This window comes from Gorilla gorilla, chromosome 17, assembly GCF_029281585.2.
Source record: "Gorilla gorilla gorilla isolate KB3781 chromosome 17, NHGRI_mGorGor1-v2.1_pri, whole genome shotgun sequence".
Taxonomy (NCBI): Eukaryota; Metazoa; Chordata; class Mammalia; order Primates; family Hominidae; genus Gorilla; species Gorilla gorilla.
Window position 1 is genome coordinate 50992750 of NC_073241.2, and position 16052 is coordinate 51008801.

The window sequence follows — 16052 nt, forward strand, 5'->3', positions numbered from 1 at the left end:
GGAGGTACCACCGCTGCCCACGGGGGAGGAGGCGGCGCCGGCGCTTGGGCGCCCGCCCCCGAGCGAGGGGCCGGGGTGGTAGAAAGGCCGGCAGTTAAGCTTGCTCCCCGCCGCCCCCCTCGGGCTAGCCTCCCCCGGCCCCCTGCGCTCCTCGCGCTCCCGGCCGGGGGAGAGCGTGGTTTCCTTACGGCCGTCGCTGTAGCCTGGCCGGGGAGCCCGGAGGAAGCGGGAGAGTCCCCGCCCACGGCCCCCTCCCCTCTGCCCGCTCTCCGCCGCCGCCTCCGAGCAGCCGCGGGCCGCCCTCCACTCCGAGCGGGGGGCGCGGCGGCGACGGCTGGGCAGCGGCTTTGGGCTCCGCGGGGACCGCGCCGCCGCCCCCGTGAGTTATTCCCACGTCCCCCGGGGCTCGCTGCCGCCCCCGCCGACGCCGAGAGTCCGGCCCGGGCCCAACTCCCTCACGGGCCCCCCGGCGGCAGCGGCGGCGGCGGCAGCGGCGGAGCCCACCGCCCGGGCCCCGATGAGTAACTCCCGGAATAACCGGGTGATGGTGGAAGGGGTTGGCGCTCGGGTAGTGCGCGGCCCGGACTGGAAGTGGGGGAAGCAGGACGGCGGCGAGGGCCATGTGGGCACCGTCCGGAGCTTCGAGAGCCCCGAGGAGGTGGTGGTAGTGTGGGACAACGGCACCGCTGCCAACTACCGCTGCTCTGGGGCTTACGACCTCCGCATCCTGGACAGCGCGCCCACCGGTAAGCCGCGGCCACCTGGCCAGGGCTTGCGCGCGCGGGGGCGAGCTGCGGTGGGCGTCGGTGTCGCGGGGAGAGGTCTGCAGTGGGACACCTGGTGGGCAGCGCCCGGCTGGAGCGAGCGGAAAGGGAAAGCGCCAAGGGAATTCTAGGTTCCGAACGGGTGAACAAACACTTTCAGAAAAGACCCTCTACCCCCAAGGGAAATGATGGCAGCACCATCACCGGGATGCTTTCAAGCCTGGGAGACACAAAACACCGGGAAGAGAGCAGATACAGGTCCCCCAACCCGACTCCTCCTCTTGGGAAGGGGTCTGGAGAGGCCTATTTAATAAGCCATTGAAATTAATCAGACACCAAGTGATAACTGTCTGAAGGGAGGCTTGCTTTGCCATATGGTGCTCAGTTGACCGTTTATAATTGCCAAGGGGCCGCTGGTACCTCGGATTTGTGGAGATGCCTTTTTTTTTTTTTAACCTCCTGTGACACAGAATTACTTGGAGTTCAGTAGCCAAATGTTACTTGGGACTCTGGAATGATTTTTCATCCAAATTGTTCTATTTTATATCTTTATATCAATAGAGAGAAAAACATCCTGAGCTCTTGAACCATTTGTTTGTGTTAAATACTTTTTCCAAGTGGTAGATCGGCGTAGGGGACACCTGATGTTATTTTTTGTTACACTAACGTCCGTCTCAGTAAGGTGATGTCAGAATCTTACTCATTCACCCAGCAGTGAGTCAGGGTCCTTGATTAGTGAATCTTGATTAGTGAATTTTAGGGGTCTGTTATTGACGCTAGAGTTTCTAAATGATTAAACCAAAGGCTTGCTTTCACAAAATAAATAACATTCATTTTCATATAGATTCATCTTTGGTATTATTTATCCTTGATATTTATCCTTGATTCTGTAGAAAATAGTTCACATTTAAAATTGGGTACTTTTCAGAATTCCTAAATGAGCTATTTCTAAGACATTGATTGAGTTTGGCAAAGCCTTACAGATCTTGGAATGGGCTCATAGTTATTATCAGTAGCAATAAAGAAATTAACACAAGCCAACTCAGTTTTTGAACAGATAATTCGTAAAATTGTGTTCATTAGCTAGCTTTTTAAAAACATTTATTAAAAAACATTTTTTTTTTTAGAGACAGTTGTCTCGTTTTATTTCTCCGGCTGGTCTTGAACTCCTGGCCTCAAGCAACCCTCCTGTCTCAGCCTCCCAAAATGCTGGGATTACAGGAGTCAGCCACAAGGCCAGGCTTTAGATAGCTTTTTGAATATTAAAAAGGGTGTATGTACATGACTAGAAGAAAATGAAAAGATTCAACAGCACAAAAAGGGGCAGCCATTGTTACCAGTTTTTTGTGTAGTCTTGCAGAATGCTCTATTGCATGGCAAGCATGTGTGTGACTGTACTATAAATCTAATCCCCTTTTAAGTGCAAATGATAATAAACTATATTCACTTCTCTGCACTTTTGTTTCTTTCACTAAATTATATTGGTGATTGTTCCATTGTTTCATGGCTGCATAGTATTCCAGTGATTGGATACGGTGATTTATCTAACCAGGACTTTATCGATGGGCGTTTTCATGTTTCATGAAAATTATTTCATGTTTTCTTTACAATGATGCAGTGAATAAATCCTTGTACATATATCCTTGTGTATATGTGTTGAGTATTTCTGAAGAAGTGGAATTGCTGCATCAAAACATTGCACATATTTAACATTTTGGTAGATGTTGACTAATTGCTTTTTGAAGACGTTTTGTGAGTTGAAACTGCCAGCAACAGTGTTTGAGGCCTATGCCTAATTTCTGCCTACTCTTTTTTTTTTGAGACAGGGTTTTGTTTTGTCACCTGCAGCCTTGAAGTTTTGTTGTCATGCTAGCTCAAGCTAAAGTCTGACCACAACCCTTATTTGGAGGAATTCTTGGTATCAGTAATTGTAGCTTTATGAGGAAATTTAAGTATCTAGGGTAAAGTGTAACAGATTCTTTACTACGGTGATTTTTGAAGGGATATTAATGTTATCTATATGTTTGTAGTATGGGGTGTATCTATCATATTAACAGTTTTATTATCTTAATATAAAAGTAGATGTTTTTCAGAAGTAACTGTTCTAGAATCTTAGTTTAATAAGATAATTTTATACATTAATTTGTTATATGGAGTGGTTTATCTTGTTCATCTGGTCTTTTAACAAACATTTTAAGAGCAGGATAGCCAACCTTCATATGAAATACTTGTTGAAATATATTTTAATTTCTACCGTTTAAATTCTTCAGGGTTTTTTTTTTTTTTTTTTTAGAACTGAGCAAAATTGTAAGCTCCTGGCTCTTGTTTTGCCCCAGGACTATAGTACTACTTTCAGTGTTTTCCTTTTTCTTCAAAATATTTAATAATCAGTGTTCATTGACATTTTATTACATTCTATAAGATTACTCAATATTTATTAAGTACTTGATATTTATTTGCATAATATTAACATTTTAAAAATTAACTTTTGTTTTTGAAACAATTGTAGTCTTCCAAAAAAATTACAAAACTAGTAAGAGTTACCTTTTGCCCTTTACCCACCTTCTTCAGCTGTTAATATCTTAGCAAGTACAATGATCAAAAACAAAAAATTAACACTAATACAGTAATACCGTATTAACTAATCTATACACCTTATTCAAATTTTATTTATTCAAATTATATGTAGTGGTTATTAGTGTCCTACTAGTATTCTTTTTCTGATCCAAGATCACACGTTGCATTTAGTGGTCTCTTCCAATCTGGGCGAGTTCCTCAGTCTTTAGTCAGTGTCAAAGTAATGAAAAACAATCTTGTTATCTCTCAAATTGGGTGTTTCTGCTGCTTTTTGATGATTAAATTCAGATTATGTATTTTCGGCAAGAATATCATAGAAGTGATGTTTTGCCCTTGTTAGTGCATCATACCAGGAGGTACATGGTGTTCGTATGTCTCATGAATGACAGTGTTAACTCGGCTAAGTCACCAGGAATTTTACCAACTGTTGCTTTTGTACCAGCAATGTGATGCCAGTAGGGAAAAGATAACTTGTATCTTACATATTATTGTGAAAATACTTTTGACTTCATGAAGTCCCTCAAAGGGTCTTGAGGATTTCCCTAGAGGTTGAAGAATAACACTTTAAAAGTCACTGCCCTGGAGAGAATCTCTATTTGAGCACATAGAAGCTTGTATAAGAATGTTCACAGCAGTTACTATGGTTTTGAGATAAATAAAATTTAAAAAAGAATGTTCACAGCAGTGTTGCATGTAAAAACAGAAAATTGGAAAAAAACTTAAATGTACCTTAGCAGGAGACTGGATAAGTTGTATGAATTTGTATAGTGCAGTACTGTATAGAAGAGAATGTTAAGCAAATAAAGTAAGTTGCAAAAGAAAACCTACGGTCTGTTAAAGTGCAGAACAAAACTATTTTAGGGTAGGGTTTTGCGGCCTTGGCACTATTGACATTTTGAATTGGATAGGATAATTTTTTGTTATAGGAATGTCCTGTGCATTGTAGGCAGGCATCCCTGGCCTCTACCCATTAGCAGCAGTAGCACCCCACCTCCTTGTGGCAACCCACAATATCTCCAGACATTGCCAGATGTCCCCTAGTGGGGGCAAAATTGCTCCCAATTGAGACTCATTGGTTTAGGGATATGTACACGCGTGGTAAAAGTATGCCACATAAAGGTAAGATAAACACTAAATTTAAGGGAGTGGACATCCTTATGGTGAAGGGAGTGGAGAGCACGATTGGTGGAAGTACACCAGGGGCATTTAAGTATTTTGGTAATGTTCTGTGATTAAACCTACCCCATGGTGAGTGCTTAGGTGTTACACACACACACACACACACACACACACACACACACACACAATTTTATTTTTTTTTGAGACAGTCTCCCTCTGTGGTCCAGGCTGGAATGCAGTGGTGTGACCTTGGCTCCCTGCAACCTCCATCCCCCAGGTTCAAGCGATTCTCCTGTCTCATCCTCTTGAGTAGCTGGAATTACAGGCATGCACCACCACACCTGACTAACTTTTGTATTTTTAGTAGAGACGGGGTTTCACCATGTTGGCCAGGCTGGTCTTGAACACCTGACCTCAAGTGATCCATAGCCTCAGCCTCCCAAAGTGCTGGGATTACAGGTGTGAGCCACCACACCCAGCCCTTTCTATATTTTTGTGTGTGTCATATTTTTGTACTTAATTTAAAAAAAAGCCTTATATTTATCAGAGGGAGAACTGAGGTTGCCTTTGATTATTCATCATTTGTTCCCTAGTTCCACCTATATTATATGGATAGAAAATTTATTGCAGTATGATTGGGAATTAAGAAATGGGTAACCTTCAGCATAAGATTCCTTGCAACTTTTCTGAGAGTTAAGGATTCTGGAGTGGTTGGATCATTGTGAATCTTTCTGATATGATTTTTCTCACTACATTTTGAAGATTTTGTCTGGGAGTTGTATGCGGGTCTCTAATATTTTGGCATATTAGCTTTATTTTTTCTTTCAGGACACACATGATATGTTTGAATTTATGGTCTAGGATAGTTAAACTTTGCAGAGAGGAGCATTTAGTATCTGTTTGAGTGATATAATGTCTGTCTTGTTTCCAGATTCATTTGGCTCATTTGTAGTGAGCAGGAAGATTTTGGGACTATATGGGATGTTATTTAATTAGTTTGGACTAATTTTGTAAAGTCTGTAGTCAAGTAGGTATAGTTGACTTTTTATCATCTAGGCACTGATTTTATAGGAGTTGGAGAAAAACGTGTTTTTATTTACGCTTGCTTTGTGTTCACTTGACTACAGTGTTGTATTGTTACCAGAGATAATGGAGAAAATGAATGTAGATTTCCTGTTAAGGTTCTGTCATTCTTCGTATCGATAATACAAAGTTAGAGGTATAGAAAATCAGCTTTATTCAAAACCAGCTTCTGGTCATAGTTCATTCAAACTGTTTTGGGGGTAGTTCTTTGTCCTTGTCTTTGACTGCTAGCAAAGAATGCCTCTCCAGTCATACGTGGAAAAACTTCTCAGATGTTTTGTATTCAATTGAAGGTTTAAAAGGGCTGACCCTGGATTAAAAAAAGAAATGAATTAATAATCCTCAGCTTTTCTTTATCAGAATAGAGTCCCCTATTCTGATCTGTTTCTAGAACCACAGTAGAAAAGGGTATTTGTCAGGACACAAAGCCGTAGGAAAAAACAGGATTTGAGGGAACAATGTTTGGGGAGCAGGATGCCACACCTGGAAAGGATGAAATATCACAAAATGTTTTTTATTAATGACATCTGCAAGGAAAACTTTATTTCCTCATAGATCCTACCTATTTTAAAGACTTCTGTAAAATGTCTTTCTTATTTTATTTCCTCCACTAAAACAATGTTGTAAATTATGAAAGTCTATCTAGTTCTTAATAGTCCCTGTAGATTGCAGCTTGGTTGAGCTGAGGACTTCAAGAAATCAACTAGTAGACCCCTGTGTCAGTACTTCTCAAACTTAAAGCACACAGATCACCTGGGGACCTTTTAAAATGCAGATTCTGGTTCAGTAAGTTTGGGATTCTGCGAGAGTATTTCTAATAAGCTCATAGGTGTTGCAGATACTGCTGGCTCAAGGACACACTTTGAATAGCAGAGTACTAAGTGTCTACTTGAGATGCCCTGCGTTTCTGTTTTCTCCTTTTCCTTTCAACAGATTCCAAGCCTTGATTGTTTGTTGGTAATACATGTCTTTAAAACTAGATTGGCATTATTAGTTGGGGAGAAGAGAAGTGTGTACAACTGAAATAAAGGAGAATGTAACACCTTTCTAATATATGTACTTTTTGTAAGTGTAATGCTATCTTAATGTATATTTTCGATCCTATACTTTCCAGCCTGTCCCTCTGATTAGATTAGATGTTTCTTTTTGAATGTGTTCCCAGGTAGCCACCCACCAGGGTCTCTCCTCCACCCTCTATAATTGCTAGCTAGCGTGATATCCCCACATGTGTGCTTTCATCTGTTAAAGCAGGGTATGCTGTGTTGTAATTGTCTTTTGCACTAGATTATTAGTTTAAGGGAAAGTGTCTGTGTTGTTCTTGTATCTCCATTTTCTAGCAGAACCATGTCTCTGGATGAGTATTTTCTGAATCAGACACACTTTTCAAAGAGCTTTTGACTCATTGGATCAGAGATTAGATAGATATTATCCTAAAACAAGATAAAAGGAAAGTGAGATTCAGAGAGATTAAGAAATTTGTCCAGTCACAAAGCTGGTGAGTGGCAGATAGTAGGGATGAATGCCAGTTGATTGCTTTTCCTCAGTATCATTCTCTTTTTCTTTTATAGTATAGTGGTTCAGAAACATGACCACCTGTAATACTTTGCTTGTGGGAAAATTGATAATGAAATGTAAACCAATTTAGAAATGAAACTTTGTGATACATCCTGTTTTAAATTGTTCAGTGCTCTTTTCAAAACCATTCTTTTTTTGCTTTTCTTTTCTTTTCTTCCTCTCTCCCTCCCTCCCTCTCTCCCTCTCTCCCTCTTTCCCCCCTTCTCCCTTTCTCTTCTTTCTTTCTGGAGTTTCACTCTTGTCCCCCAGGCCGGAGTGCAGTGGTGCAGTCTTGGCTCACTGCAACCTCTGCCTCCTGGGCTCAAGCCATCTTCCCACCTCAGCCTTTTGAGTAGCTGGGACTACAGGTGCGCACCACCATGCACAGCTAATTTGTGTGTTTTTTTGTAGAGATAGGGTCCTGCCGTGTTGCCCAGCTTGGTCTTGAACTTGTGAGGTCAAGTGATCCATCTGCCTTGGCCTCCCAAAGTGCTGGGATTACAGCTGTGAGCCATCATGCCAAGCCTTTTTTTTTTTTTTTTAAAGAGAGAGTTTCACTCTGTTGCCCAGGCTGGAGAGCAGTGGTGTGATTATAGCTCATTGCAACCTCGAATTCTTGGGCTCAGGTGATCCTCCTACCTCAGCCTCCCGAGTAGCTAGGACTATAGGTGCACACCACCAAGCCTGGCTAATTTTTTTTTATTTTTTATTTTTCTTAGAGTTGAGGTCTTGCTGTATCACCCAGGCTGGTCTCAAACTCCTGGCCTCAAGTGATCCTTCAACCTCAGCATCCCAGATTGCCTGGATTACAGGCATGAGCCACTGAGCCCTGCTTGTTTCTTTCAAGTGTATCTTTTTTGCACAGCTAAGGTTTTACTGTATACATAGTTTGTTTCATTCTTTTTTTTCCACTTGACGTGTGTTTTCTGTATTCCTTATAAATAATCTAATATGTACTTCTATATGGTAAAATAAGGTGACATTTATTTTTATGTCTTAACTACTTATAGAGAAATATATATGTATTCCCATATAGGTATGCCATATGTACTGTTCTTCAGCTTTGTTTTTAAATGAATATTGTCCTGGACATCTTGCAGTGTTAGCACATAAGAATCTGTCTTCTTATTTTTGGTAGGTACATAGTATTTAATAGTTAAAAAATATATTACTTAACTATTCTTTTGATAGACATTTATAGTGTTTTCTTTTTTGTCGTTTTAAACAACACTGCAACAAGTATCTTTGTGTATACATACCTTTGTGTACTAATTTTTAGCTTTTAAATTAATTTGTTACAGGAATTTCTGTTATAAATGACATGGCTAAATATTGTCCTCACTGACTTTGAGAACATTTGTCTTTTAATAGAGGAATTTAACTTGTTCATATGTATTGTGACAACTGATACATTTTTTCTAATTACTGCTACCTTACTCTTTTTTTTTTTTTTTTTGAAATGGAGTTTTCCTTTTATTGCCCAGGCTGGAGTACAATGGCGCGATCTTGGCTCATCAAAACCTCTGCCTCCCAGGTTCAAGTGGTTCTCCTGCCTCAGCCTCCCAAGTAGCTGGGATTACAGGCGTGCCCCACCATTCCTGGCTAATTTTTTGTATTTTCAGTAGAGACCGTGTTTCCCCATGTTGGTCAGGCTGGTCTCGAACTCCTGACTTCAGGTGATCCGCCCACCTCAGCTTCCCAAAGTGCTGGGATTACAGGCATGAGCCATCACACCTGGCTGCTACCTTACTTTTTAACTTTCCAGTTTTCTTGTTTTTTTTTTTTTAACCAGTGAGTTAGAAATTTTATCACCTTTTTTTCCTGCTCTAATTATTACCTTTTAATATTTAACAAACAGATTGAAAAATTAGTTTTTTTTTGCATGTAGAAAAACTAAACAGTCTCTTTAATTACTCCTGCCCATACTTCTTTCTTTCTTTCTTTTTTTGAGGTGGAGTCTCACTCTGTCGCCCAGGCTGGAGTGCAATGGCATGATCTCAGCTCACTGCAACCTCTACCTCCTGGGTGCAAGCAATTCTCCTACTGGGTGCAAGCGATTCTCCTACTTCAGCCTCCTGAGTAGCTGGGATTACAGGCGGGTGCCACCATGTCCAGCTAATTTTTGTATTTTATTTTTATTTTTTTTGAGACGGAGTCTCGCTCTGTCGTCCAGGCTGGAGTGCAGTGGCAAGATCTCAGCTCGCTGCAAGCTCCGCCTCCCGGGTTCATGCCATTCTCCTGCCTCAGCCTCCTGAGTAGCTGGGATTACAGGCGCATGCCACCATGCTCCGCTAACTTTTCGTATTTTTAGTAGAGATGGGGTTTCACCGTGTTAGCCAGGATGGTCTCCATCTCCTGATCTTGTGATCCGCCTGCCTCGGCCTCCAAAAGTGCTGGGATTACAGGCGTAAGCCACCGCGCTTGGCCTAATTTTTTGTATTTTTAGTAGAGATGGGGTTTCACCACGTTGGCCAGACTGGTCTGGAACTCCTGACCTCAGGTGATCCACCTGCCTCAGCCTCCCAAAGTCCTGCGATTACAGGCATGAGCCACTGCGCCCGGCCATCTCCTGCCCCACACCTCTTACCTTTTTCATTGTGTTGGTTTTATGTAAATTTTCAGGAAAATTAGTCCCAAATTTTTGTTTGCATTGTCCTCTCTCCCCCACCATACTCCTGTAAATATATGCTTCTTTTTATGTTGTAAGATTTGCTCAGCTGGGCACAGTGGCTGACGCCTGTAATCCTAGCACTTTGGGAGGCTGAGGCGGGCAGGTTGCTTGAGCCCAGGGGTTTGAGACCAGCCTGGACAACATGGCAAAACCCCATCTCTACAAAAAAATATAAAAATTAGCCCACCATGGTGGTGTGTGCCTGTAGCCCCAGCTATTTGTTGGTGAGGCTGAGGCAGGAGGATCAGTTGAGCCTGGGAGGCAGAGGTTGCAGTGAGCTGAGATCATGCTACTGCACTCCAGCCTGGGTGACAGAATGTGACCCAGTCTCAAACAGAGGGGGGAAAAACAAAGAAAAAGATTTGCTCATAAAATTGCATTAAATGTCACAGTTATTATTATTATTTTATTTATGTATTTATTTTGAGACATAGTCTCTGTTGCCCAGGCTGGGGTGCAGTGGCACGATCTCGGCTCACTGCAACCAAGTGATTCTCCTGCCTCAACCCTGCAAGTAGCTGTAACTACAGGTGTGCACCACCATGCCCAGCAAATTTTTGTATTTTTAGTAGAGATGGGGTTTCACCATGTTGGCCAGGCTGGTCTCTGGAGCTCCTGACCTCAAGTGATCCATCCACTTCTGCCTGCCAAAGTGCTGGGATTACAGGCGTGACCTGCCACACCTAGCTCACAGTTATATTATTAATAATTAATTGGATTTAAAATTGTAGTTCTTTCTTATTACTGCTGCTTATAGTATATCTCATGTCATTCCCTTCTCATTTTTTTGGGGGAAAAATCCTTTCCCTTTCCTTTCTTTCTTCCCTTTTCTTCCCTTCTTTTCTTTCTTTCTAGTAGTTTGAGTCCTTGCAAGCCTGAAAATTGCTTTATTTTGCCACACTGTCTCTCTCACCCCTAAACCTGACTGATATTTGGTTGAATATGCAATTCTAGATTCAAAATATTTTTCTGTCAGAACTGCCTCCCTGTTCTAGCATTTAATGTTGGATATGAGAAGTCCTATGCTTGTCCATGCTGTGGTTATTTGATTAACTTAATGTAATACCACTGTTGGACATTAATAGGTTTTTGGGACTCTGTGTGTGTGTGTGTATGTGTGTGTGTGTACACAATATGTCACAGGTAGTTTATTATATATAATTATATTTAGCTTCTTGTAAGAAAACATATTAGTCCCATGAAAGAGTTTTTGTTGTTAAAGCAAGTAATTGAGCTTCATATAAGGCTGTCAGATCCTCCAGCTTGAGCTGGTCAGCCTTTACTATTGTAGTAGTACTGGGGTCGTTTATCTTTATTCTTTATTCCAAACACATTGGCTCAAAGTCCCAGCTCTGCTCTTGAGGACAAGCTCTGCCCTCAGCAGAAGATGTGACATTGTCATATCTGCTCAACTATCATATAATAGTATTCAAATTACTGAAATGTTACATGCTTTATAAAGTTTTTTTTTAATGAGGAAAATTGTCCAATTAATATTTATGTTTGTATGTGGTCATGGATAATTACGTTACCTGATAAGGGAGAAAATTTTCAGTTAGCAGTTAGAATTGGGTCAGCCAGCTTTTTCCTTTAGGAAATAAATGGATTAGATAAATTTAAGTATAAATATTCCTCTGGCTTTGAAAAAGCTAATAACTAAAGCTATTCACACAACGAACTCATGTAACCTGGGAAATACACATGAAACAAAAGATATCTTTTCACTTCAATTAGATTGACAAAAATTAAAAGTCTAATTATAGTATGTATTAATGAAGAATATAGGGAAACAACTCTCCAGGCCTTGTGGTACAGTAAATCCGTACAACCACTTTGAGAAGCAATTTGGCAACATCTTGTAAATTAAAAAACAAAAAACAACAAAAGAACACATGTTCTGCAGCTGAAAACATCTTCCAGGTGTATGTTCATGAGATTCTCAGGCACATATTTACAAAGATATGTATGAAGAAATTCATTGCAATATTGTTTATTAAAAATAATAATTAAGGAATTAAAAGTTTATATACAGACTAATGAAAACATAAGTAAAATATTAGCAGTTAAAATGGAAGAATTAGATGTGTGTTTGCCAAATATATGTTGAGTGAGAAAGCAAGTTTCAAAGGGCTAACACAGATACTGTGCTTTTTCTTTTTTTTCTGCCCCCTCCCTACCCCAATACTGTGCTTTTAAAGTACATTTTTGAAAGACTAAAAAATTATTTATGGAAAAATATATGTAGAAAACGGATGAATAGACTGAAGGGATTAAACCTTCAGAATGATATTTTGGTATTTTGTTTCTCAAAATATTCTTTATTTTTATTTATTTATTTTTGAGATGGAGTTTTGATCTTGTTGCCCAGTCTGTAGTGCAGTGGCATGATCTCGGCTCACTGCAACCTTTGCTTCACAGGTTCAAGTGATTCTCCTGCCGCAGCCTCCTAAGTAGCTGGGATTACAGGTGCCTGCCACTACACCTGGCTTATTTTGCATTTTTAGTAGAGACGGGGTTTCACCATGTTGGCCAGGCAGGTCTTGAACTCCTGACCTCAAGTGATCCACCTATCTTGACCTCCCAAAGTGTTGCGATTACAGTGTGAGCCATCACACCCAGCCTGAAAATATTTTTTTTTGTTAAATGAGATGAGACCAATTTGATTTCATTTTTGAAAATTTCAGTTTAATAGTCAAGTCTAAGTTTTGTTTGTTTCAATTCTTGGTTTTACTGGATGCTGTAGCTAAAAAAGAGACCTCACAATGACAGATCATAGATCCTAATAAAAGGAGTGCATTTCTTTTTCTTTCTTTCTTTCGTTTTTTTTTTGAGATAGAATTTTGCTCTTGTTGTCCAGGCTGGAATGCAGTGGCGCGATCTCAGCCCACTGCAACCTCTGCCTCCCAGGTTCAAGCAATTCTCCTGCCTCGATCTCCCAAGTAGCTGAGATTATAGGCGCCTGCCATCACACCCAGTTAATTTTTTGTATTTTTATTAGAGACAGGATTCCACCATGTTGACCAGGCTGGTCTTGAACTCCTGACCTCAGGTAATCCACCTGCCTCAGCCTCCCAAAGTGCTGGGATTACAGGTGTGAGCCATGGCGCCCGGCCAAAAAGTGCATTTCTGATGGATGTATGCTGGTTATTAACCTCACCTCCTAACCCACATCTCTGCCGTGTGAGGCTGGACTGGTTCTGCACACCGTATTTCTCCTTTGCCAGTTGGATCCCTGTTGGCTCTGCCAGTAGGAGGCACTAGAGGGAGACTGGAAGGCTGGATTGGGGATCTGACTTGCTCTTTCCTGTTTGGTATCATTCCACCCAGCAGGCTGGGATGGGATGTTGATTTCACTATCAGTATTTGATTCTAGTTTGCATACAGTAGTCCCCCTTTATCCATGCTCTTGCTTTCCTCATTTTCAGATACCTGAGGTCAACCATGGTCTGAAAATATAAAATCAGAAATTCCAGAAATAAACAATTCATACATTTTAAATTGCATACTATTCTGAATAGTGTGATGAACTCTCCTGCCTGGGACCAAATCTGTCACCGTGTCCAGCCTCCCCACACTGCCTATGCTGCCCACCTATTTAGTCACTTAGTAGCTGCCTCTTATCAGATCAACTGTCATGGTATTGTGGGGCTCGTGTTCACATAACCCTTACTTGGCTTTATAATGGCCCCAAAGCTGAAGAGCGGTGATGTTGGCAATTCAGACAGGTCAAAGAGAAGCCATCAAGTGCATCCTTTAAGTAAAAAGGTGAAATTTCTCAGGGAAAGAGGAAAAAATCCTATGCTGAGGATTCTGAGATCTACAGTAATGAACCGTCTATCCATGAAATTGTGAAGAAAGTAAAAGAAATTCATGTTAGTTTTGCTGTCACATCTTAAACTACAAAAGTTAGGGCCACAGTGCCTAAGTGCTTAGTTAAGATGGAAACGGCACTAAATTTGTGGGTGGAAGACGTGAACAGAAATGTGTTCCAGTTGGCAGCAGTTGGGTTCACTGTTATCTGCACTTTAAGGCATCCGTTGGGGAGTATTGGAAAGTAGTCCCTTTGGATGAGGAGGGTCTACAGTATTTCTGACAACAACGAAACTGGACTCTGTACCCTCCTCCGGGACACCTGTATCAGCCAGTCATAGCACCCCTTTAAAGGTCTGCATCCTAGTTCCTTGGGACCCCTTCTTTAAGTCATTTTATTTTCATTGTTTCCCCACTTCTAGGGGTGGTGTATTATGTGGTTTCTATTTCCTGATTGGATCTTGATACAATGTGTTTACTAAATCTTGATACTTATTTTTCTATCTCATTTACTGGTTAAGTAAAAATTTCCATTGAAATTTAGCTGGTTATTTCCCATCTTTTCTGATGCTAATCATTTCTTGCAGACTAAATTGGAAGGCATTCACTTTTATATTTTGAACAAATGAATTAAAAATCCATTGAATTTAAAATCAAGTAAATATTACCGTCTTCTAAGGATGCAGATGAGTTTGTTGGTACTACACATCATTTCAGCATTAAGAACTATGTAATGATGGAAACAGCTCCAACATCCAAAATCAGTTTCACATTGTTCACGCTAGTTTCTCTGGGAACGCATTTGACATTTATTGTCAGATGTCACCTTTCCTTGGAAGGGACAGATTGAATAGGTGTAATTAGAAAAAAAAAATTTCTAAGGTATACCACCACCAATTATTTTTCATCACAGAAGAAGTGTACAGTTTTGCAACACTATTATTTTGTAAAAGAAAAATATGAAACTCATTCTTAATTTTGACTGTTTTAAGTACTCTATTTCAAGGTAATCAGTGACATTTTATTTTGTATCATTAGGATATACTCCACAAAAATGCCTAAGTAGGTGCACAAAAGCTGCAGCATGTGCTAATGTGCCAGAAGCACACAACGTAGAGGACTTTTGTTAACTCCCTCACGTTCTCAAACTCCCACTCACCCTCAGTATACCTTTTGTGTTCCAGGTAATTCATGTGGATTTTTTTCAGGGCCCCACTAGGATGTTAATGTCAATAGACTAATTTACAATGAGTGAAACTTAATTTTATTCCTGTGTTTTTAGGAAAAAAAGTAAATATAAAAGTTGAAGTTTTAAGGGAAGTTCATAACACCTTTTTCAGAATGCTTGGCACTGAGTTTATAAACTTTTGGATTTTAGCATTGTATGGTGTGTTTGCCATGTAACACATAACACGCACTTTGAGATCTACAGTTACGGCCTATAAATAAATAAATACATTAATACTTCTGCAGCAAAGCACAGGAATAATTCTAAGGGGATAAAGACAGACTATATTCTGTATGTACCCTTTTGTTTGTTCAGATGAGAGTTTATCACTAAATGAGTTTGCTGCTAACTTACTGAAAAGACTTTTCTGGAGTTTGGAGTTTTTTGGATTTTGGAATTACAGATAAGGGATTTTCTCTTGCATTTCAAAGGATCATCTTCTGTATCTCCTGGGTCATTTAACTCACTTTTGGAAACCATTGCTTTAAGTTATCAAACAGGAGCTTGCACATTTTAAGTACCTGTAGGAAAATGGCTTTTTAAGAACATTCCTCCTCATTCTTCTAAACCCGTTTCTTTACTCGCATACTTTCATACGGCTGCTCACCATTTAGCTTGTCTTATCATGTCTGGGAACATAGTTACAGCAATTTAACCATTTCCTCAGATGGAACTAGGAACACAACATTTTTTATCTTTGTAAGCCTGTAGATTAGCAGTACGTAGTGTAAACAGGTTCTTGTGAACTAGTCTGATACCTAAGTTATCTTTAAACTTTTGTTTCTGAGGGAAAATGGGTTCTGAATTGTAAACAACTGGCTTTTTTTTTTTTTTTTTTTTGAGACAGAGTCTCGCTCTGTCGCCCAGGCTGGAGTGCAATGGCGCTATCTCGGCTCACTGCAACCTCTGCCTCCCAGGTTCAAGCGATTGTCCTGCCTCAGCCTCCTGAGTAGCTAGGATTACAGGCGCGTACCACCACGCCCAGCTAATTTTTGTATTTTTAGTAGAGACGGGATTTCACCATGTTGGTCAGGCTGATCTTGAGCTCCTGACCTCGTGATCCGCCTGCCTCAGCCTCCCAAAGTGCTGGGATTACAGGCGTGAGCCACCGTGCCCGGCCAACAACTGGCTTTTATAAAATGGAATTGTGGAACACGACCAAGATAAGGTAGTATTTAAATTAGTGGAGGAGATAATGTCATAAGAAATGGAAAACAGCAGATAGTCCAGACATTCATTTTTGGCT

At 40.6% G+C, this 16052-nt stretch overlaps 1 protein-coding gene across 1 annotated transcript in view; it reads left to right on the forward strand.

The window, feature by feature from the left end:
- Nucleotides 1-448: 448 nt before the first annotated feature.
- The window catches only part of MIB1 (MIB E3 ubiquitin protein ligase 1), a 131659-nt gene continuing 116055 nt past the window's right edge, over nucleotides 449-16052 (forward strand). Inside the window, exon 1 of the mRNA XM_004059232.5 lies at nucleotides 449-746. Within this exon, the coding sequence (XP_004059280.1) occupies nucleotides 518-746 (229 nt within the window). The 5' untranslated portion in view covers nucleotides 449-517. The remainder of the gene's footprint in view (nucleotides 747-16052) is intronic.